The 24,828-nt window shown below is 47.6% G+C and overlaps 1 protein-coding gene and 1 long non-coding RNA gene across 2 annotated transcripts; one reads left to right on the top strand and one right to left on the bottom strand.

Moving 5' to 3' along the window:
• Window positions 1-21,906, top strand: RAD54L (RAD54 like). The gene is made up of 18 exons (XM_034779589.1): window positions 1-152; window positions 259-345; window positions 1,769-1,888; window positions 2,461-2,521; window positions 4,365-4,500; window positions 5,628-5,697; window positions 7,652-7,940; window positions 9,199-9,323; window positions 10,771-10,921; window positions 12,764-12,890; window positions 14,468-14,542; window positions 15,101-15,231; window positions 17,372-17,482; window positions 17,900-18,023; window positions 18,439-18,517; window positions 18,623-18,802; window positions 19,853-20,016; window positions 21,705-21,906. Exons 1-18 carry the CDS (start codon window positions 150-152, stop codon window positions 21,904-21,906), a joined length of 2,235 nt encoding a protein of 744 aa, XP_034635480.1. The 5' UTR covers window positions 1-149.
• A 1,527-nt stretch (window positions 21,907-23,433) lies between these two features.
• LOC117881852 lies at window positions 23,434-24,671 on the bottom strand. The gene is made up of 2 exons (XR_004646874.1): window positions 24,279-24,671; window positions 23,434-23,733 (listed from the first exon to the last, which is right to left on the bottom strand). It is a non-coding gene; the product is annotated as an uncharacterized LOC117881852 (long non-coding RNA).
• Between the last annotated feature and the right edge of the window lie 157 nt (window positions 24,672-24,828).

Raw genomic sequence — 24,828 nt, 5'->3', positions numbered from 1 at the left:
AGACCCCTCCCCCATACAGACTCCCGGGGTGCTCCCCTCCCCCCTCCAGCCTCCAGCCCCCAGCTGGCCGACTCCCTCCCCTGGCCTGAGCGCCCCCTCCCCTCGAGCTGCACCCTGCGTGGGGCTGGATGGTGCTGTAGCCCCCTACGATGGTAAGGGGGGGCAGCACCCCCATGCAATCACTGGCAGCCCCCCCCCCCACTCCCATGGGGTTGCCGCACTCCTTCATCGCCATCTCTCTCTCCTTCCTTCCTGCAGCGGAGAAGCCTGGCCCCCAGCCAGCTGGCCAAGAGGAAGCCGGGGGGCGATGGCTCAGAGGATGATGAGGACTGGCACCCCGAGGCGGTGAGCTCCGCACCCAGACCCCCCTTCCCCTCTGTCGTCTGGCTGGGTGGAGATCTGTTTCCAGTGCTGCTGCCCATCCTGCTCCTGGGCTGGGCTGTCAGGGTAGCGCCCTCCTTTGGCTGGGCTGAGAAGTGCATAGGACCGGCCTGTCTGCCCTCTCCCATGAGCAGGCCCAGTTTTCTCAGTAGCCACCACCTCTCGGGATGCTCAGCGGTGACACTTTGGCCGACAGAGCACAGGTCCCAGTGCGTGATGGGCAGGGCAGGGCATTCCCACTCTGGAGGGCTGGGATTATGGAATTCACGTCCATTGGAAATCGGCCTGAGCCTAAGGCGCTCCACTGTTAGACCAAGGTACAAGTCCCAGTTGTTTAGGCAGGTGTTTCTCTAGACAACCAGGGAGACCCCAAACACACTGACCCTGGGCATTTAGCCGTTGGCACCTGGTCATCATTTTAAGAAAGCAGCTATAAAGTCCCATGGAATTCAGTGGCTCTCTAGGGTCCGGTCCAAAGTTTAGATCCCAGACTTCACTAGAGTTTGGGGATGTTTGGGTGTGGACCATATTTTAAAAGTCAAAGTATGTGTATCTCAGTAGAGTTGGTCTCTCTTCTCGGATAGAAACAAACCGTCGCCCTCCAGGAGAACCACTGGATGTGCTGGGGGAGGCTAAATTACCAGAAATAAAGATTCATAGATTTTAAAGTGAGAAGGGGTCAGTGTGATCATCTAATCTGACCCCCTGTATACCATAGGTCAGAGAACCTCACCCCGTGATTTCTGCATCAAACCCATAACTTCTGTTTGAGCTACAGAGCATATTGTTTAGAAAGATACCCTCTCTGGAGGGAGAGATGGTTTGAATGGGATCATTATAAATCATTGACCCCTCTATGTATGTATGTATTTGTCTTGTCACTTTCCTGAGTGTCTAACATTCAGTTGAAATTTGCACCCCTTTCGCTTCCCCAATAAGAACTCTCATCAGGAGTCAATGGGGATGCTAAAAACACTATAATCAGTGTGCTAGCCAGCATGGGGTGCTAACTTTTTTCATGAAGGAAGTTTGCTAGCTGAAAACAAAACAAATGCATTTTTGCTGACCCATATTTCTGCTAAGTGCACCCAAATACTGCATGGCTTAGCAACGTGACACCACTAGTTTGGGAGGGGCTGATGGATATATTCAGAATTAGAGGAGTGTTTTAAACACTTTCAATTCTCAGTAGGTAAAATTTTGGGCCCATCGACCTTGGCAGTGCCCTTACGATGGCAGTGAGTAATGATGTTCTGTTTTCAAATGTACTCAGCTGGCTGGCTTCATTGTCTGGGTGGTTAGATGCTTATAGAGAATGACGATGATACATTTATCCTGTGTTGGTCTCTCCGAATCATCCGCATCCTGTCCTGATTTTCTTTCTTAGACTCCGAAGAAGCGGAAACCTGGCAGTGAGAGCCAGAGCTGGGAATGTTACGTGTCACCTTTCCGGAAACCCTTGGCCCAGTTGACCAATCGACCTCACTGCCTTGATAGCAGCAAACATGTAAGTGGATCACTCGAGGGCATATTATCAGCACATGCCAATGAGTAGTTGTGCACTGTACATCTGTAATCAGAAGGGCTCACACACTTCTATTAGGTTATACACCTTGGGCATGATCTGTACACGTTGCATTTATGAAAACTTGCATTGAGTCAATGGAAATTCCACGTAATGAGGGCTTGCACGGTTATTTATGTTAAAGTAGCACCTAGAGGCCTCACCTGAATTCAGGGTCCCACAAGGCCAGGCACTTTATTCATAATGAAGTTCACACAACTTACCTATGGAAATATTCCGGGATGCAGTCAAGTAGTAGTAACGTATTTAAGCAAGAAGTGTATGATGCTAAGATGTTTAATCAGATGAAGCGGTATTAGTCAGTTTCATGTTTTGGAGAGTCCAAAGAGAAAACATATTAAATATGACTTTAAAATAATTTATCTTGGATTGAAACATCAGTGGGAATTGGGAGCGCTCAGCACTTTGTAGGATTGGGGCCTTAGCAAATGGCTTCTTTGTCTGTTATGTAGCCATCTCTGATAAAATGTATATTTTTCTTTCTCCATTCCTAGGAGGCATTTATCCGCAGCATTTTGTCAAAACCCTTCAAAGTACCCATTCCAAATTATCAAGGTAAAATGAAGGGGGTTTAACAGATCTGTATCAAATCTGCCTCCCATGAAAAAGTTGGCATTTTGATTTGTCAGACAGTGATATTTTCCTCCTTTTGTATGTGTTTGTTAGTTTGAACAGAAAAATATAGCCCCATTAGTGAAGCAGTCTTATTTCTTATTAGTATTTAGTTTGGATAATCCTACATTTAATGGATTCTGTATTTCGACGGTTACATATTTGACAAAGTACCATAGGCTTGTATGCCATGTTACTGAACAAAACTGTGAGACAGGTTTCTGGCCCAAAGAGTTTACAGTCTAAATAATATCCCCAATATCACTAACTGGAGGAACAATGTATGTGAAACCAATAAACTTGCACCAGTTTTCTTTATACTTGACTTGATACATTAAGTCTCAAGGTGATCTTTTTAATAAGCTGTGTATGATAGCTTCAGCTGTTCTTAAATATTTGGAGCACAAATTTCTGACTGGAACAAATGGGACCATTTTTTTCCCCCTTGATTCAATAACAGGTCAACCAGTTTCACTCAAACATTATTTAATAAAAAACCCACATTTGGACTGAGACCAAGAATGGTAATTATCAACCCAAAAGGAATTTATTTGGTACAATGCTGAGCAGCTGAAAAAGCAGGTTTCAAAGCATGTTGGAATTAAGCCTTATTTGTAGAGGGCGTAGTGCATGCCTGCACAGCATATATTTATGGTGGGAATCACTAGATGGCACTGTTACACAGAGTCATCTTTTCTTTGCAGGTGAGCATTGTGCAGTCTTTTAAGAGAAGCTGGATTGTTGTTTTGTGCTCAATGCTCTTTTGGGGAAGGTGTTGCAAGCAGCAGGAGATTATGCTTCATTTTAATCTCCCTAACTAGAGTCAATCCTTGGAGCAGAATTGCTTCCTGGGAACCAGGCATTGATGTTTGGGCAAAGATTTCTGAGGGAGAGGTTTCCCCGTGTGCTGTTTATGCCCACTTCTGTTCAATCACTGGTGTATCTGTATAAATAAATTACACTACGAAAATGCCCAGGTTCCAAGTCACTAATTTCTACTCTTAACGGGAAGCTCACCTGCAAGGCCACAACATCTGCTACCGCACGGCAGAGGAGGGTGACAGTACAGTAGATGATGTGATATCATTACAAGATATGGCAGCCCACTGTTAAATGTAGTGCTGTAAAGGTAGCTGCTAATGGTCACATCCTGCCCTGGGATAAATGCACTGAGCTCTGAATTGGTATCTGAGAGGAGGATTTGGGCCAGTGGTTTGTGAGATGCCTAGTTGTATATTTACTGTACTCCTGGAACATACAGCCTTTGGCCCTGTTTGTCATTACACAAGGCTAAATTATGGCCTTGAAGAGCCTAGGGACATCTTCAGCACTCAAATGCTGTGGAAGTGCCTGTATTAGATGTAATGCATCTGCAGGACTGGCAGGAGAATGTAGTCAGCACCCCCATAGCCAGCTCAATCAGTGTTACCCAGTGTGCAGAGGGGGTTGGGTTGTGACTGTGTACCTGCCCCACCAGTGCTCCCCCACAGATTATTGCTGCCTCTGTGTGAGTGCAGTGGGGGACAGGGCTCCCTGCCCCTCCCTCTCAATGCACCCATAGAGAGCCATCCGTCAGCTGGCTCGTAGAGCACATCTAAGCTGCTGGTGCATGCAGCGTTGGCTTCTTCTTGAATCTGTATTCTGCCGGCAACACACCCACACTGTAAACAGCATGTGGAGCCTCCTCCTTCAGGGCAGTGGATTGTATCTGAATTTTGCACGGCTCAGTTTTTTCTGGGAGGAAGCAACTGGCAATCCTTTGAGTCCTGCCTGTGATTGTTTTCAGGGTCGCTGGGCTTGAGGGCCCTGGGCATCAAACGGACAGGGGTAAGGAGCGCTCTCCATGACCCTTTTGAAGAAGGGGCTCTGGTTCTTTATGAGCCCCCGCCGCTGAGCGCACACGACCAGCTGAAAATAGACAAGTGAGTTACCCACAAAGCAGGTATTGTAGCTCCAGCCTCATTGGCTAGTCTTCTATTCCCAAAAGGCTCTGAACCAAATTTGTATCAGAACTTTGGAGTTAAATTTGGTTCCGAGCCTTGTGGCTCTGGAATGTCTCTAGCTTGTAGCAATAGTAACCAAAGGAAGGCGCATATCCATCTTAAATCATTTGTGGTGTCCTACCCACAGGGTTGACTCATGGGTAAGCCCAAGGCCCTTTGTACAATTCAGTCCATTCCTAAGAGGGCTTTATTCCCTGTCAGTTGAACATTTCAGTGCTCTGTCAGGATATGTCAACATTAAGGTACAAGCCAACCAAAATGAGGAACTGAAAACTGGGCATTAAAATGGGAACCGTCAGGCAACCTTACCTATAGTGATCACTGATGCTCCCATTGCAAGGGCGAAGCTATCTTTGTTAACCATTGCTTCACTTCCAATAACAGTATGTCAGAGAGGTAGGATGGTCCAATGGTTAAAGCACTAGCCCAACATTGGGGAGACCTGGATTCAAGTCCCTGCTCTGTCACAGACTGCATTTGTGATCTTGGACAAGTCACTTTATTCCCACTCTGTACAATGGGAATAACAGCATTACCTGTCTCACAGAAGTGTTGTGAGGATAACTACATTAAAGATTGTGAGGTGCTCAGATCCTATGGTAATAAGTATGTAGGCTAGATATATCCTGTAACCTTCATCTAGGAGTTGCAGGATATTTCAGATTAGCACTATCTGTGTTACAAAAGTACTCAAGTCACAGCATCTAGTCATAATGTGGCTGCCCTGTGACATGGTCACCACCCATTCCTGTATTGTGGTGGGTGCGGGCTCTGTATCTGAATTGTGTTCCAGCTTTGCATTCAGGGACACAGTTACAACATGGTTCCACCTACACTGCAAAATGGAACTGTGGTATTTAACTGTCAGGGCAACCATGTACCAAGTCCTAACGTGGTTGATTTTTGCAGAGCAGATAGGATTGCTGGCAGTTTCCTTCCTCGTGCCACTTACCAGGAGTCCTCAGAACAGTGGCGAGCAAAAAAAAAAAAAGCCTGGATCAGTGTATTCATTCTTCTCTATCTCCTTTCTTGTTTGCCTCCTGCAGGGACAAAGTGCCAATCCATGTTGTGGTGGACCCCGTTCTCAGTCGGGTTTTACGGCCTCATCAGAGAGAAGTGAGTTTTGTGGGAAACTACTTTGAACTTGTCCATCAGGAGTTCCTTAATCTCCACCTCAAGTGCTTAAACTTCAGAGAATTCTGGGCAAATGGGTGGAGGGAGGATGTACAAAGCCACACCGCTACCTTCACTAGGAAGATCTGTTTCTAACTACAGTAATGGTAACTGCAGCTGAATGGATTTAAGATCATCCTTAAATATGCCAAAGACCTATTACACCACAGAGATCGTTCCTCTGCTGTGGCACATTCCATTCCCCATATAAAGTGCTGAGATATTGTGGTGTTGGGGCCCTGTAAGAAACAATTCAGAGAGGTTCAGGGTCAGTTGGATGTTAAACTGACACTACTCTAGACCTTAGCCAAAAAACACTATAGGAGATCAATTTATGATTGTAATTTCCAAGTAATAATTAATATTATCTGGTATTCTGGCCTGCTATACACACATCTGATGCGTATGTGTTTACAGTAGACTTACACAGTATCTATCTGTCTTTAAGTCAAGATACGTTCTCGCTCAACCACGAGTTACGGGCTTGATGCAGGAATCACTTGGTTGAATCTCTGGCCTGTGTTATGCAGGAGGTCAGACTGGACGATCATACTTCTGGCCTTAAAAATCTGTGACTCTACCTGCTTCCTGATGGTAATAGTCCCCCAAATTATCTGTTACATCAGAAAAGTTACTGTCTAAAAATGACACCATCTCGCTCCACAGATCTGCTCCTGGTGTCCGATCTGCTCACTTTAGTGACCGATGTTTTCATGACTTCGGTCTAGCCCCACAGAGCCAAATGAGATGGATTCTGCACTGGCTTGTGCATCATCAGTAGAACTTTAAGGAACAGACAGATCCTGCAAGGAACTCAGCGTAGAGCACTACACAGAGCTCCTTGAGGCTTGGGGCCTATTTATACAGTATTTATACAGAGGTGTTCACCTGCAACACACCTCAGTAGGGTTTGTGTTAATAGTGTGGCGTGCTAGTCAGGAAGAGCCCACCTTGGCTTACAAATCCCCCTGTGCCCAGTGCAACAGTCATTGTTCAGGATAGAACCACATCTCAAGACCTTTTATCATTGCATGTTAACTTGTTTGACTCTCTAACCATAAATTATCTGAAAAGCTTTGCTCCGAAATCTCTGTTCCTAAATGTCACCTGGCAGTAATATATTTGGATCCTGGGTCAGCCAGTGTAGCTGCATGTATGCCTTTCAGTGAAAAATATCTCCAGTCCTAAATACCAGAAACAGCAAAACCCAAGGCTCATGTGTTAAAATAAAACAAAAAACCGCCACACAACAGGCTAGGTGCCTAATAAGCTGTGGAGGATCATAATGGATACAGGACACTGTCAGCGGTAGACTTATAACCAGAGGCTGTCTGGGTGCAACCTGTGAGTTCTCATGACCTTCCAAGCTAAGCAGGGTCAAGTTAGCTTTGTGCCCAGATGGGAGACCTGCAGGGGTTGGTTTAGGCAGCTCAGTAGCTTGTGTTTTCCTTTCTGAGTCGATACTGGACCGGTCAGTTGTGCTTGTCTACAGCTGCATACCATTGCCATCTTAGGTGTTCCTCGTTTACCTGTCAGTGCAGTATGTAGGTGCTAGTCTGAGCAATCAGATTCTTCCTGCCTTAATATCTCTCTTGTAATTTCAGTTGGACACTTCTTCACTTCCTGTCTCAAACTGGTGTGTAGCATCGCTATGCGTTGTTAACCAGTTGTATTGCTGGTTCCGCCCCAGAGGTAGCTGCATTTCAGCAGCATCTCTGGGGATTCCTCTATATAGTTAGCATAGCGCTTCGAGTCCCTTTGAGATGTGCTGTGTAAGTCTGAGATACTGTGTATGATAAGCTCAGTCCCACAATGCAGGGAGACTGCGTTACTGCACACGGCTTTCGTTCTGCATCCACAAGTCCATTCTAATCAACAAGCACCGCTTTTCATGCAGGGGGTGAAGTTTCTTTGGGAATGTGTCACGAGCCGGAGGATCCCTGGGAGCCACGGCTGCATAATGGCTGACGAGATGGGTCTGGGCAAGACCCTCCAGTGCATCACTCTGATGTGGACGCTGCTGCGTCAGAGCCCCGACGGCAAGCCTGAAATCGACAAGGCAATGGTGGTCTCTCCTTCCAGCCTGGTTAAAAACTGGTACAATGAAGTCGGCAAATGGCTCGGAGGAAGGATTCAGCCGCTGGCCATCGATGGAGGCTCCAAAGACGAGATAGACCGTAAACTAGGTATGGAGGCAACTGCACACAGGTGGCTTGTCTGCCCCTCGGTCTGGAGGGGTGTCTTCTAGCAGAAGGAAAAGACACTTCAACAGCTGATGTAAAGATCTAGGGCCAGAGCCAAAGCCTACTGAATTCACTGGGGGTCTTTTCATTGACTTCAGTGGTCTTTGGCTCAGGCCCCTACACCTCTGTGTTCATTCAATGGATGATCTCCTGTGTGAACCCCCAATGGGATTCACATGGGTGTGTATGGTTAGGGCAGTTTCTGAGCCTTCCTCTGCTGGAGAGCAGCCAGCACAGGAAAGGGCAGGGGATGGGAGGCTGAGGGAGGGACCAAAGGGCATTGAGTGGGAGGTAAAGGGAAGGGACGGGACGGGGAGGTTAGCAGAAAAGGAGGAAGATGTGAGGGGAGGAAGCAGAAGGTCAGCAGGGAAGGGAGCCAATGGAGAGAAGTGTCTCAGAATGTTAAAGGGAAAGTGTCTCAGAAGGGTTTGTTTAGGGCAGGGGTGGGCAAGCTACAGCCGGTTTAAATTGGTCCTCGAGCTCCTGCTGGGGAGCGGGGTTTGGGGCTTGCCCTGCTCCCATGCTCCAGCCAGGCAGCGGGGTTGGAGGCCGCTCTGCGTGCGTAAGCCGAGGCTCCCAGCAGCATGTCCCCGCTCCGGCTCCTACGCTTAGGGGCAGCCATGGGGCTCTGTACGCTGCCCCCGCCCCAAGCACCACCCCCGCAGCTCCCATTGGCCGGGAACTGCGGCTAATGGCAGCTGCAGGGGTGGTGCCTGTGTACGGGGCAGCGCGCAGAGCCGCCTGGCCACACCTCCACATAGGAGCCGGAGGGGGGACATGCCGCTGCTTCCAGGAGCTGCTTGAGGTAAGCGCCGCCCAGAGCCTGCACCCCGACCCCCTCCCCTATGCCCCAACCCTCTGTCCCCAGCCTGGAGCCCCCTCCCACACCCTGAACTCCTCATTTCTGGCCCCACCCCAGAGCCCGCACTCCAGCCAGAGCCCTCACCGACTCCTGCACCCCAACCCAAATTTCGTGAGCATTCATGGCCCGCCATACAATTTTCATACCAAGATGTGGCCCTCAGGCCAAAAAGTTGGCCTGCCCCTGGTTTAAGGCCTGCTCAAAAGCAGTTGGAATAAATGGAAAGACTCCCCTGGACTTCAGAGGGCGAGGAATGAGGCTCAGTTGCTATCTTCTGCCTGGCTGTCAAATATTTTTCCATTCTCTGTGCCGCTCACGTCTTCCTCTTCCTTCCCGTAGCCGGCTTTATGAACCAGCGTGGCCTGCGAGTGCCTTCCCCCATCCTGATCATCTCCTACGAGACGTTCCGCCTTCACGCCGAAGTTCTCCAGAAGGGGAGCGTCGGTCTGGTCATATGTGACGAGGTACAGAGAAGGCCACTGGTGTTTCCCTAGTTCCATGCTGAGTTTTTTCTGCTTTCATACGGAGAAATCATCAGAAAGGCCTGGCAGCATTTGCATCCCTGTGTTGGAAGTGCTCTTGGTGGCTAGCCCACAAATGGAATGTGTGATAATATCCAGCCCCTTTCAGCCAGAGCTCCCCGGGTGCTGTAGGAATGGCGGTCAGTAGCACTGCCCTCACTTCACAGATGGGGAAGCTGAGTTACAGATTGGCTAAATGACTTGCCCGGGCTCATGCTGCAAGTCAGGTCTCATGACTCCCAATCCTTTGCTCTGACCACTAGATCACGCTGCCTCCCATATGTTGTATACATGGCGTGTGTTGTCAGGCTGGATCTGTGTCCCCCCAACAGTAGAAGGTCAAGTGTTGACTATGCTGAGGACAACACAGTACAGTTTAGGGAACAAAGGGCCTGCTCCAGTGTCCATTGACATCCATGAAAGTTGGATCAGGACCTACAGGAGCATTGGACTCTTGTGCGTGAGAAAGAATCACTTTCCTGAGCGCTGGGCTAGCAGGAGGAGCCCTATCTGTGGAGCTGTAAGTGCGAATGCGTGCCTGAAGGGGAGCCCCTGAGTGGTCTCCTGGCACTGCTGGGGGTGGGCTGGCGATACAGGGGGAGAACGTGTGAACGGGCAAGGTGAGTGAGCCTTAGGCTAACGAGTTCATACTCTCCCGGCGCTGGATTCTACTCTGCCGGGGCCGGATTTTCGGGAGCTGCCTTCACATGAGTAAAATGTAGTTCCATTCAGACCTTTTCCCCTTTTTGTTCTCCGATGCTGCGTATCGGTATCCAGGTTCACATTTGTGCTAGAGCTTCGTTTCCCTAAAGGGAAAGCAAGCCCGTGCCCAGCCCCAGACCGATGAAGAGCTGTACAGCACTCTGCCCACGCACTTACTACTTCCTCTGCCTCCCCTAGAGGAGTTTCATTGAATGCTAGTGACACTCAGTGGCTTGATTCTGTATCCGCTATAATGCAGACTGAGATGATCCTGAAAATGGAGCACATTCTTTTCTCTGTGTTTATACTGGGCCCTTCCCCGTGGTATCTGGGCACCTTAATGTTTTGCCCATGAGTAGCAACTTTCATCCAAGGATCTTGCAGCACTTTACAAATAGCGATATATGTCCCATCCCGGCTATCGCTGGGAGCTAGGGGATGTTGTCCCCATTTTAAGAAACGAAATGTTTTCTTAATTTGGGCCATATAATAATAATTATTAGGGGTGCACCTAGGAGTAGCACTAGTCATAGAGCAGGGCCTCACAGTGCCAGGTCCTGTATATACCCAGAACAAAGACAATCGTGTCCTTACAGTTCAAATAAATCAGTGTTGACAGAGATCTCTCAGACCTGTTTCCTCTCATCAAGTGCCATGGGATTTCCTGTTTGCTTTTTTTTCTTTTTAGGGCCATAGACTGAAGAACTCTGAAAATCAAACATACCAGGCTCTGGACGGCTTAAACACCCCACGGCGAGTTCTCATCTCAGGGACCCCCATTCAGAATGACCTGCTCGAATACTTCAGCTTGGTGCACTTCATTAACTCGGGCATCCTAGGTAAGGAGCGTGAAGTTGTTAACCCCTGTGCAGCGTTTAGAACCATAAAAATGGAAGGCTTGAAGGGACCTGGAGAGATCATCAAGTCCAGGCCTCTGCGCTGAGGTAGGACCAAGTAAACCTAGACCATCCTTGGCAGGTGTTTATCCACCCTGCTCTTAAAAACCTTCGAAGAGGGAGATTCCACAACTTTCCTTGGAAGCCTGTTCCAGAGCTTAATTACCCTTCAAGTTAGAACATTTTTCCTAATATCTCACCTAAATCTCCCTTGCTGCAAATTAAGCCCATTACTTCTTGTCCTGCCTTCAGTGAACATGGAGAACAAGTGATCATCATCGTCCTCATTATAATAGTTCTTAACATGTTTGAAGACTGTTATCAAGACCCCCCTCAGTCTTCTTTTCTCATGATTAAACTGCGAATCAAGAGGCAGGTGGCCTAGCTGGCAGGGACCTCCCCCAGCCACCAGTGCTGGAGAAGTCAGCAGCACCGGTCTTCGTGATGGGCCTGAATTGCAAAGTTCAAATGCAAATCTGAGCATTATCCTCGTTTATAGCACGTATATTCCAGTAGTGTCTAGTCACCAACCAGATTGGGCCCCAGTGTGCTAGGTGCTGTACACATTCATAGTAAGAAACAGTCCTCACCCCCAAAGAACTTACAAGCTAAATAGAGTAGGCAGACAAAGGAAGGATTAATTATGCCCATTTCACAGATGGGAAACTGAGGCACAGAGAGATGAAGGGACTTGCCCCTGGGTCACACAGGGATTGTGTGTCCGAGCTGGGAACTGAACACTGATCTGGAGTCCCAGCCTACTGCCTTAACCACAAGACCACCCTTCCTTTTGATTTCTTCGTCCAGTGATGGTCACATCCAGGGTTTTGATTTGGGACTGTTTCCTCCAAAGATGAGGAAGCTTGTGAATCTGGGGTTCACCTCGTCACCCCATTTACAAGGGAAAGGAGAAATGTGTTTGAACAGAGGCATGGTTTGATTTGTTTCTATTTCCTCCTTGCTGGCAGATCTAATGCAGATTAAAATATTCCGTCTCTGGGCTCCATCTTGTGTCCATTGCCCTTGGTAATCTGTTGGTGCTTTATGTTCTCTGCTGCATCAACAGGTTCAGATTGGCTCTGATGCTGTCTGGCGGGGAGGGCGAAGGCTTGTCCCAGAAGGGCCACGTTCTGTTCAAGGGCAAGAATAAATACAGCAATCCATAAATCAGTCTTTTATGTTTCGTTGCTCCTCTGAAGGCCCTGGTCTTTTTGTGGTGAACCGTAACGGCGTGGCATTAAATCCAGCCCTTCCTCGCACACAGAACTCTCTCCCCAGTCCAAGAGTAATATGTGGGCTGTGTCTGATTCTGCCCCCAGAATTTCATCAGAGGGAGGATGGGATGAGGATGGGGATAGAAGATGTTTTTATTTCCTCCTCTTTTTCTCCATGAGTTTTGATTTGGCTTGGGGACTTAGTACAGGGAGGCAATGTGATCGATTGTCCCATGTCTTCAGCAACTCATGGACCCTATTCGTGCCTCAGCACCATATTATAGATTGGGAAGCTAATAGCTTCTGGGGGTTACGGTTAATTATACTTGTAAAGTCCTTTGGGGATGGAAATGCTGTATAAACGTTAAGTGTTATTCTGTTGCTCACATTCACCTGCATTGCCTGAATCATTTCTGATGCGACAAGCTAGTGTTTAAGTGTTTCCATCCAGGGCCCATACCCTGTGACAGTGCCAGGCGTGGAGGGTAAATCCACTTTTTTATCAAAGGCCCACATGCCTGCAGATGAGATGCTGTTGTAACATTTGTCCTTTCCCCTCTGTTTTGGACAGGGACAGCGCAGGAGTTTAAAAAGCATTTTGAAATCCCAATCCTAAAAGGCAGGGATGCAGATGCAAGTGAAGTGGAGAGGCATAAAGGGGAGGAGCGACTCAAAGAGCTGATCAGCATTGTGAACAGGTGAGTTCTAATATCCTCTCCCCGGAAAGCTAAGCATAAACCCTCTCCCACATACAGCCATTTTTGAAGATTACAGTCTGGTGTCGGAACAAGTTCTGTTGTGAGTTTTGCACATTGACTAGCTGATGAGTCAATAAAGCCCTGTTAACACTAAGACATAAGGAATATACTTAATGCGCAGTTATACTCTGCAAAGGGACTGTCAGAATGACACTCACGGCTCCCACTAATCCCCAATTCATCACGTGTATTCAGATTACGAGTCAAATGAAGATTTTTCTAGTTGTCCCATGTTTCAAACTCCATCTGGTGCCTTAGCATCCCACTGTTTTCCTTCTGCTTGTTGCGTCAACCTTTATGATAAAGATTCGACAATGAAGACAGCTGTCAACTTTCATGATGATACATAAGGCAGAATAGAACCCAGCTCACTCTCCCATAGCTGTGTTGGCTCTGTGGGGATAACAAGAATAAACCATATTCGTGCCAGTTAGCTAAGAAGTTGTGGCACTAGGAGCAAATCTGTTGAGTATTATTAATATTTAGCTCTTATCTAGCATGTTTTGTCAGCTGATCTCAACGCGTTTTACAAAGGAGGTCAATATCATTATCCCCATTTTACTGATGGGGAAACTGAGGCACGGAGAAGGAAACTGTCTTGTCCCCGGTCACCCAGCAGGCCAGTAGCAGCGCTAGGAATAGAACTCAGGACTCCTAAGTCCCAGTCAGTGTTCTGTCCACTAGGTCACACTGTAAGATGGTTTCATTTTTTTACACAGTTACTTTTCTGATTACGAATCGTAAGTAACCACGCTAACGAAATGTTTGACAGGTAACTGACTGACCACAAGAGCCCTCACTAGAGTCTCCTTTGCATTCACAATGTTGCTGGAGTCTTGGTTCTATATAAGCTTTTGCAACCACTGCAAATGCCCTAGAGCAGTTTATATTCACGGTAAATTTAATTTCACACCGTACGGCCGCTCTGCAAAATTGGCCATGACCTTGACACAGCCTGGCAGTAAAAGGCTCAGTGAAACATGTGGCCGGGAGGGGTAGAACGTACTCCTTCTGATCCTGCTGGGCCGCTGCTTTTGTTCATGGAGAAGCGGATTTGAAGCTGCTGCTCTGGCCTGTTCAGTCTCTCCTGCTTGGGGAGTTCCCGACTATCCCCCATGCAGTGCGCACGCCCAGGTTTCAGTAACTCGCTCATCCTGGAATCATACAAAAGCCAGGCACACAGAGAAGGTCAAAGTTTGGTCAATTGAAATCAGTGGTGCCTATAGTCAAGGCAGCACATGGGAGAGACTGGTAGAAATACACTGTGTAGCACTTCCACAGCAGAGAACCCTCAGCCTAGAAACACCTGCCTCGTGCCTGCATGTAGGAACCAAGAATACACCCATCCTGGCTGATCACACCTGCCAACATGGGGTGAGGCATTTTCTCAGGCACTTCGGGCCTAAATTCTATGGAACTTGGACAGTCATATTAGTCAGGGACAATATTGCAGTTCACCACTGGCTTTTTGATTTTCATGTCATCTGTGTTTCTAATCCCTGTTTCCTTCGTTGCAGATGTTTGATCAGGAGAACTTCAGATATCCTATCCAAATACCTACCTGTGAAAATCGAGCAGGTGGTTTGCTGCAGGTACGGGACAATCTGCCCAAGTCAAAGACAGAAAAGAGAACAAAAGTAAAGGCTAAAGCAAGGGTCGGCACCTTTCAGAAGTGGGGCGCCGAGTCTTCATTTATTCACTCTAAGATTTCACGTGCCAGTCATACATTTTAACCTTTTTAGAAGGTCCCTTTTCATAACTAAACTATTGTTGTATGTAAAGTAAATAAGGTTTCAAAATGTTTAAGAAGCTTCATTTAAAATTAAATTAAAATGCAGAGCCCCCCGGACTGGTGGCAGTGTGCGTGCCACTGAAAATCAGCTCGCGTGCCGCCTTCGGCACGCATGCCATAGGTTGCCTACCCCTGGGGTAAACTCACAAAAAATAGTCTTGACTTTAAGGGCTTGGATTTTAGTGGTGTCTCATGATGGAATCTGTGTAGGACTAAGGCTCTTCCCAGTTAGGGGTGTGGTTCTGTGGCCCAAAAAAATTATAGCAGAGATGGAGGAGGAAGATTGAGATCAGCTGGTGGATCTGCCCCCAGCTGTATAACGCTGCTGCACTGTGCTAAGCCCCTTGTTCTGTTGCAGGCTGACACCTTTGCAGACTGAGCTGTACAAACACTTCCTGAAGCAAGCGAAGCCGGCCGAAGAGCTGAAGGAGGGGAAGATCAGCGTGTCGTCTCTCTCCTCCATCACGTCCCTGAAGAAGCTCTGTAACCGTGAGTGAGGGGTTGGTTTAATGCTATTACTGCATTATCTACAGAGCATTGAATGCAGAGCTTCACGCAACACTTAAGCCCAGTGCTCTGCTCCAAAGAGCGTGTAATGTAGTGACTCTGTGTGATACACTTCCTGTATAAATCACCCCAACATCTGGAGAGCTGGAACTAGACCCTGGAGCCTCCTGACTCACACAGGCCGCTGTCACTTGACCCAAAGGAGATTTCTTGTGGCTAGGCGTGCTAAGGTCCAGCCACTACAGGGCAACATCACTTCGCTCAAATACAGCCAGCAGTAAGGTGGTGGGGAATTTTTTGACTAAACATTTTGTCGTTGAAAAATGCCAATTGGTTGAAACAGAAACTGTTTGTGAAGCAGGGTCGGTTCTGATAACTCTCCTGACCTGGAATGTTTTGGGGAAATTTTTTTTGAAATTGTCTAAACCAAATATTCTGTTTTTCTGGTTCAAAATGACTTTTTCTTTTGAAACTTTGATTAATGAAAAAAGGTTACTAGAAAAGGTCAAAATCGAAAGGAAACATTTCGATGGAGTTGAACCGAAACCTTCTTTGGTTCTCAAAAGAATTTTGAGATTTTGATTTTTCTTCCCCCTTTTGGGTGGGAAGAATTTTTAAACTCTCAAGAATATTTGCAAGACAGAAAAACCGTTTCCCGCCCAGCCCTACGCAGCAGGCACATCAGCCCCAGGTACTCAGACACTGTCGGAGGAGATCCTGCAGAAGTAGGTGCTGAGTTGGGACAGGAAGGAGAGGATTTGATGGCTAGCGAATGGGAGATAGTTCTCAGCAGAAGGGGTGGCATACCAGAGAGGAGCAAAACTACAGATGGGAGAAGGAAGCCAGAGCCAGCTAGGTGGAGCAGAGGTGAGAGAGGGTGCTGGGCGAGACAAGGACACAACTGTAGACAGGGAAGAATTGTGATGCCATTGAAGTGAGGATGAGGAACTTGAACTTGATGCAGAGGAAGAGGGGAAGCCAACCAGGGTGATTTAGAGCCCAGTCCTGCTTCCATTGAAATTCTTGCGCAAACTCCAGTGGATGCAAGGTTAGAGCCCTGATCACCATTGCCATGCTCTTCTGTGGCGCCCTCTGGAGGCAGCTTCTTCCTTCCCTGGTGCTGCACTTTCACACACTTGACCCTTTCCCTGGGGTGGAGAAGACCCAGGAGGTTGTCAGCTTGCTTTTATGGAGACAGCAAGCTGCTCCGAGACATGCAGGTGATTTTTGTTCCCATAACTGGATTGGACTTCTAGAGAAAGACGTAATGCACGGAGACCAGCGTCCTGCTGCTCCACAGCCTCTTGGCTAAGAGCCGTTGTAGTATTTGATCAGTATCTTGAACTTCCTGCATCTGGAGACTCTTCTGGCCTTCAAGGGTAATGGACTCCATATGAGATATCTCCAAATTCTGTGACCGAAGCAATATCGGTGCCGTATAGTTATTTTACCAACCTGTTATGGTGACCAGTTAGTGTAATACAAGGGTCTGGCAAGAGAACCATGCATTACTACTGCTGCTAGGTGCAACAGAAAGTCCTTTGTAAATGGAGCTACCTGCTGTGGGTTTTCATGAGGCCCACCCCCAGACAATGCTTTAAGCTGGTTATTTTTCCCAGCACGTGATACGTGATTCCATTAGAGCTCTTGGGTTTTCCCCTGATGTCCCCCAGCTGTAACCTCCATCCTTCTGGCCAGATTGGAATGCGTGTGCTCCTTACAGAGCCCATCAGTGCTGCTCCCCAGCTGATCTGAGAGGTGGTCATTTAACAATGCCAAACTCTCCTTCCCTGTGCCTTGGGGTTGTCGTCACTCCCCCAGCCTGGGGAGCACGGTCAGCATGCAACGACCTGGCTGCTGGGTGTTTGAAGGAGTGATCCTGGCAGTAGGATATGAGGTAAGATTGGGGAAGGAGGAAGTTGCAGCAGCAGCAGATCTGGGAGCCAGACAGACAGGCCAGGGTGGGTGACGCTTACGCTGCACTTATATGTAATGATACAGTCAGTACGATGACGAGGACGCAGTCGTCTTGGTGCCCTCGCAGTCCTGCTTCCCTCCTCAGGGGGGAGCCCTGCAAACTTCACAAAGCCACAGTGGTTTCCAGGTTTTGTTTGTTCTTCAGACCCTGCCCTGATCTACGAGAAGTGCGTGGAGGAGGAGGAAGGGTTTGCAGGAGCACTGGAATTGTTCCCTGCTGGCTACAGTCCCAAGTCCCTGGAGCCCCAGCTGTCAGGTAACCACACTGTAACTCCGCTATGTGAATCGATTGCTTGAGAGAGGGTGGCCCCCTGCGACAGGGAGCATGTGGAATCTTATGCAATGACCAGGGATCCTTTGGGGTGAACTCTTAAGAAGAAGCTGATCTCGTGTACATCTCTGCATGTGTCCTCTCCAACCCTGTTAATACTCACGTCATCTGTAGAGCTCAAAGCATTTTAGAGAGGTCGGTAAATATTATCCCCATTATTCATATAGGGAAACTGAGGCACGGAGCGATTAAGTAGCTTGCCCAAGGTCACACACAGGCAAAGCTAGGAACAGAGCCCAGGTCTCCTGACTTATAGTCCAATGCCCTGTCCACTGGACGGTGCTGCCTCCCTACATATTGGCAATGGGATGTTTTTAACACGTTAACTTTTCTTCCTTCCAGGAAAGATGCTGGTGTTGGACTACATCCTGGCTGTGACTAGAAGCACTAGCAACGACAAGGTAGTCCTGGTCTCCAATTACACCCAAACACTGGACCTCTTTGAGAAGCTCTGCAGGACTAGGAGGTTTGTCGTTGATTTAACTGATAAGTGAGGTTTTTTACCCATGAAAGCTTATGCCCAAATAAATCTGTTAGTCTTTAAGGTGCCACCAGACTCCTTGTTCTTTATACTTGCAATATAAACCTTAGCCTGAGGTGGCTGTTCTCGAGGTTTCTCCCTGCAGGACCTCCTGTTCTGAATTCTAGCCTCAAAGGGAGGCCCTGGAAATGGAACTAATGTGACCCATCTGGTCTGGCTTCCAGGGTGAGTCAGCAGAACAGGTCTGTCCGTTTCTATAGGGGCCTACAGCCTGGCACTCAAACACAAGGGCATTTGCAGAACTGTTTCTGTTCATCTTGGGTTTTATCATTGTAAAACCAGGGCTATTAAAAGGCTATGATGATCTGATCCCATTAACCATTGTGTTGTCTTGTGCCAGGTATTTATATGTCCGACTGGATGGCACCATGTCCATTAAAAAGAGAGCAAAGATCGTAGAGCGGTTTAACAGCCTCTCGGTAAGTAGAGCTTCCCAGACCCACATCACTGGTCCTGCCAGGTGTAGCAGGTGTGATCATGTGACAGCTGGCAGGGATTTAATCTAAGTACGTCTTGCCCCACAGAGCCCTGAGTTTGTCTTCATGTTGAGCAGCAAAGCAGGTGGCTGTGGCTTGAACTTGATTGGGGCAAACAGACTCATCATGTTCGACCCGGATTGGAATCCGGCCAATGACGAACAAGCCATGGCTCGCGTGTGGCGAGACGGCCAGAAGAAGACCTGCTACATCTACAGGTTGCTCTCAGTGAGTCCGGCGTTACCTCCTTTTAACCGTGTCGGGACGTGGGGCATAGCCCAGTCTGCAGTTCATTATACTGCAGAATAATTGACCTTGCAACTGGAAAGAGACGCTGTGGCTTAGAACCCTTTAGTGTCCGTGGCCATGTGGCGTGGATTGCACTCGATGACATCAGGCTTCAAATCGTCTGCCAGTGCAGCCAATGAGAGCGTAGCCACTGATTTCAATGGGATTGCTTTTGGGCCCTGGCTCTTTAATGGTGGCTGGCTTATGGGGAAATAGAAGTGACTGAAGCTTTAGAAATAGGACATTAATCTTTTGTGGCCGGGTAGAGACGTGGCTGTCGGCAGGGCACCATGTTCCCATAATTGTTGCAGAACCCTACAGCTGCTCCTGTAGAGGTGCTCCCATTGGTGGTTATGAGCGAGCCCCCCTCCCTCCCTCCCGTTGAAAGGGTGTTGGAATTCCTACGTGCCTGTCGTCAGGGGTATGGGTGCAGCTCTGACGCCGCAGCCCACGAGGCTCAGGATTGCCATACTAACTGGGCTGATGACAGAATCTGCGCGTCCATATTCAGAGCTTTAACCACTCCCTCTCCTCCGTCGGCTGCCCCGTGATGCAGCGTTGCCCTCCTCAGCCACTGTGTTTCCCCAGCGGGGGCCTTGGGGCCATGCCGCTGTTGGGGAAAGTTCCCTGAAGGGGAATCTCTCTAGCAGGAATTCAAACATTGTTGTCATGGTGTAGCAGTTGTGTACTCTGGTTTTCCTGCATGTCGCCTCTTTACTACAGCCTGTGGCTGCATCAGCTCATGCTGTGAGCATGTCACATGTTGCCAGATAAGCGGGATTGGGCTGGGTCAGTGCTTGGAGCATTGAGGGCACTACATGAAGTAGTGGTGATGATGTGTCCCTTGGATTCTGTGGCTCTGGGCAGCTGGAGGAGTTACCTTCGGGAAGAAGGGGGAATTGAGGCTCTGACCACTTATGGCCAGTAAAGACCCTTTGGTACTTTTTAGACAGATAAAGGCTTAATCCCATTGGCCGTTCTCTCTCGTAGACAGGGACGATCGAGGAGAAGATTTTCCAGCGTCAGACCCACAAGAAGGCACTCAGCAGCTGCGTGGTGGATGAGGAGCAGGATGTGGAGAGGCACTTCTCGCTAGGGGAGCTGAAGGAGCTGTTCACATTGAATGAGACCACAGCCAGTGATACCCATGACAAGTACGTTTAGAAACACAGTGAGGGGTTAGGGTAGCCAGTGACCATGGCATAAACAGTGGCTGACTTTGTGATTGACACAGAGGCTGTAGGTGGAGACACAAGCGCTCTGGTTGGCTGAGAACCACTTTGTGAATCATTCAGACTCGTGAAGTTATTGATCTGCTGATTCAGAAGTTGCTGGTGCAGCAGGAAGATAATTATATTACACAGAGTGGCTCATTAGTAGATTTCAAAGCACTTCATGATCTTTAATGGATTTATCCTCACAATATCCCTGTGAGGCAGGGCCGGGCTATTATCTTCGCTGTACAGTGGGGAAACTGAGGCACAAAGAAGCTAAGTGACTAACTGAAGGTCCCAGGGGAGATCTGTGTCAGAGCAGGGAATTAAACCTGGGACACTCACATCCTAGGCTAGTGCCCTAAGCACGTGACTATCTTTCTCTCTGTTGATGGGGAGGTAGAAGAGGTGAATGTCTAGGGTGGACTTCTATTTCCAACACTTCATTATTCATAAGGAAACTGACACTTCCTACTCACCCTCTCATTTTATTATGGAAGTTTCTATTATCAGACAAGTAATCAAACCACCCCTGCTGATGCATCCACCTACATCCTCGGGAGGGCAAGAGGCTGTAAGATATCGCGGGGAAGGGAAAGTTATTTTTAATTTCCCAAAGCTTTTCAAGCACAGAAAGTCCAACGATGGACAATCCCTATTGGATCATCTGCTCCTTCTCCCTCCTCCTCCCCCCCCCAGCACTGCAAGATTGTTCCCCACTGTGCATTTAACGAATGGGTTGTCTGGTTTTAAATGCACAGGGGGGCCTCCACCACTTCCCTTGGGAGGCCGGTAGATGTTCATTGCCATAGGTAGTGATGCTTTATATGCAAACTGACAATTAACCCCATGTAAATGTATGAAAATTAGATCCTTCCTGTGTCCTGAATTCAGGATTCCTTATTTAAAACCTACTGCACCATAACCACTTAAAACAGCTGTGCTGGGCTGAGAGAGATAGTGATGTCCTTAGGTGATGCAAGAGAATTACCAAAGTATTTAGGTCCTGGAAGGGAAAAGGAGGCTTTTCTAAACTGACTTGTAATTCAAGTCTACACACACGCTCTGTTTCTGAACTAGGATTTTATGGGTGATTAGGTTTGAGGTCTTACTGCTCTGAGTAAAGAGAATATTGTTCACCTTCTAAATTAAGCACTTTCTCAACTCCCTTTGGAGCCACTGCTGGCTCCATGTAGTTCCTCTTTTCCCACGATTTGCCCGACTTTGAATTTGGATGGATTTTGTTATAACGCTTTCATTGTATGTATAAACGTTCACGTGTGGAGCCTAGGGTGCTTTGGAAATAAAACCCAGATTTTCCAAATGGAATCACGGTAACCAAAAATTCTAAATGACCAGTTACATGTCTCCGGTTATTTGCACACGCTGTTCTAGTACGCGTGCGCGCAGATTAGACGCTTGATTTTGCATGGGCTTTTTGTTGCACCAATTGTTAGATGAATGGGAGCAGGCTAACCCCAATGTTGATGAAGTGCATTCTTTGTTTATGCAATCTCCATTAATTGTACACCCTTTCGCCCAAATCTGAAACGCTAGGATTCTGTACCTAGCCCAGCACGTGTAGAACGTGCCCTGGTCCTCACCTGTAGAACATCTTTGTGTTATAGGATTAAGTGTCGCCGCTGTGTGAATGGCCACCAGGTAAAGCCGCCTCCTGAAGGTTCTGACTGCACCTCTGACCTCTCCCAGTGGAACCACTGTGCTGACAAGCGTGGGCTTCAGGACTCTGTGCTGAAGGCCACGTGGGATGCTGCTGTCACCTTCACGTTCCATCACCATTCCCATGAGGAGCAGCGAGGGATTCTCTGATGGTGGGGATGAGGGAAGGCTCCTATGGAGGTCAGTCGAGCCCACTTCAATCGCTTTCAAAGCGGAGGTCTGATAACAATGCAGCCTGTGCTGTTATCTGGATCCAGAACAGCAGGACAACGTTGTTCTGTTTTCTTCCATCAAGAAATTGGTAGGTCTTGAAAATTGTTAAACTGTGCTTGGGGCAGCAGCAAGCACAAGGTGTTATCCGTGCCACTCTTGTGTCTATAATATGTACTGGAGAAACAGCCGTTTGGTTTGTGTAGTGATGTGCGTCAGTCTAACCTAGGATCTGTTGTAATAGCATCAGGACATAACCAGTTCTGCATCTGTGAGAGCACATGCAAGATCCAGTTCGCAATTTGTATCGTCTTTTTATTTACCTAAGTCCCATTACAAACAAGCTAGCTCCATCTTCAGGTGTAGGTTAATTCCTGGCTGCAGATCTGGTTTTCCATGTGCAACTACCACCCACTCAAGATTTTTTCTTGGAGCCACAATTTACAGGCTAGATACTGAATGCACAGGCACTGATGAGATCTGGCATCGGCTGGCAGGGTTGACCTTTAGTAGACAGCTCTGGGAAATATAATCATTCATCTCCAGATCAATCCAACTTAAGCCATTTTTGAAAATCTTGGTCTAAATGACTTGTGCTTCTGGGTGGCCTGATTTTCAGAAAGTGCATCAGTCAGGCCCTATTAAAATCACTCTTCACTTTGAAAATCTTGGCGGAAACAACTCTCTAATTTGTGTTGTATCATTTTTAGCAAGATTATCTTTCGACAATGCAGTAAAAGAATAGTCCCTAATGTACCAAAATTTCTACAACTACATTTTATAAAATAAAGTTGCTGAAGGACAAGCAAACTGTTCTGTTTAAAACATTTTTATAAAATAAGTGTAGGTATTAAATAAATACAAGTTAAGGAAAGCAGGGCCTAAGACAGGATTTCTCTCCAAGGGTAAAATGGTTGCAAGCAAAAGTTTTTTGTTGTACTGAAGTGTCTCTTGCAAGGGGGAACTCTATTTGCCACAAATAAGACGGGCCAGTGCCTTGGCTTGGTTTAGCTTTTTATTTTCTAGTCACCAGTGTGAGAGGGTGTGTGTGTGCAGGGTAGTTTGTGTTCCAAGCACAAAATGGAAGATTGACCCAGAGCTGCTCCTCAAATGCTCAGTAACTGCAAGATTCCAGCAGACATTAATAACCATTCAACTGCAGCATAAAGTCCTCAGAGTCTGTAAGGTGAACAAGAATGTTTTAAATGTTTCCTGTTCAGTGGGCAAGAATCAGGTAAGATACTCCTCCCTCCCCCTTCTTTATCCCTTTCGTATATAACCTCACTGTTGCTGAGTTTGTTTCCCTAACCCATTTGCACTATGAAAGTGGCATGATCAATTCTACCTTGCTTGGGGGCGAGGGGTGTAAGAGCCTCTGATTTGTTAGTACTGTACACTAGTTTCTTATCCCAGCTGGGCTTGCTCCTGCACACAGTGTGAACAGCAATGGCAAAGAGTCTGGGGGAGCACTGTTCTGTACAACTTTATTTCAAGCTCTCGCTATCGATGTTACAGCAGTTCCTAGGCGCTCTTTACATCACACTAATGTAGTCAGCAAAGGCCTGCGAAGAGTCCCATGTGTTGCTGACCACGCTGCACACGGCTCTGAGCCGCCGAAGCGCCTCTTGAGCTGTTGCAGCATCTTGGTCCAACCAGTTCTGAAAGAGGCGGAGGTGGGTAAACTTGATCTGCCCGCCTCTCTGCAGGATGTGGCTCTCCAGCTTCTTCGCAAACTCCAGGAGCCCGTCCGGCTTGATGCAGTTTGAGCTTTAAGGGGGTAAAACAGAGTAAAATGCAGTTAAGCTCTTAGGTGCCTACAAGTTAAGATTCATTTGAGGGGGAAGTGTGCTTATTCTCAAGCATCACCGTAATGATGGTAGGCAGTAGATACCGAACAGCTTGATTGTATCAGATGGAGACAGGTCATGCGTAAGAGCTGGTTATATTCTGCCTCTATAAAGGGCTGAGCTGTTCCATCCATTCTCCCACCAGCTGGCAAGCAACTGAACAAGCATTGGTGCTTTTGTTATTAAACTCATTCCTAGCCATTTAAAACTGGGGCTTAGATGCTCCACAATGAAAGAAGTTTGTATTTCTTTTTCTTCCCTTACGGTGTATGCAGGGATACCTACCTTTGAGAATGCTCAAATCCTGGGTAGTGGCAGCAAGGTGTTCCCTAAAACAATCTTAGTTGAAGTGGTATCCGCTCAGCTAGTGAACAGAACTCTGCTCAGGATTTACCCTGCTGCCTGGAGCACTGAAGTTTAAGAAGGGACGTGACTGGAGAGTACTATGGTGAGGCAGCAGCATACCTGACGTCCAACTGGCAGATGGAAGAGGATGAATCTTCAGAGAAAATGTCAGCCAAGGCAACCAACCTGTGATTCCCTAATGATGGGAAAACACAAATGACATGTGAAGCTGCAACCACACAAAGTGTCAAAGGACAGAGGGAGGCGCAACACCAAGGGACTCAAGCAGCTTCAGTGCTGGCCCATTACTACTAGAAAGTGGGCTGCCATCAACCACCACCAAACAGCAAAGCGTGAAAGTCGCTATGAATGTTGGGCTCATTCAGACTAAGGGGGGCCTAGCAGTGAGAGAGGTTTGATGGGTCCATTACAAGTCCACTGAGCCGTTCAATTCCTCATCCTCACTACACCTTTAACTAACTATCAAAGGGGTAGCCGTGTTAGTCTGGATCTGTAAAAGCAGCAAAGAGTCCTGTGGCACCTTATAGACTAACAGACGTATTGGAGCATGAGCTTTCGTGGGTGAATACCCACTTCTTCGGAAATTTCCACTACCTGCATCCGAAGAAGTGGGTATTCACCCACGAAAGCTCATGCTCCAATACGTCTG

Source organism: Trachemys scripta, chromosome 8, assembly GCF_013100865.1.
Source record: "Trachemys scripta elegans isolate TJP31775 chromosome 8, CAS_Tse_1.0, whole genome shotgun sequence".
Classification (NCBI taxonomy): domain Eukaryota; kingdom Metazoa; phylum Chordata; order Testudines; family Emydidae; genus Trachemys; species Trachemys scripta.
Note: the sequence above shows the minus strand (reverse complement) of the source record. Positions and strands in the feature narration are given on the sequence as shown.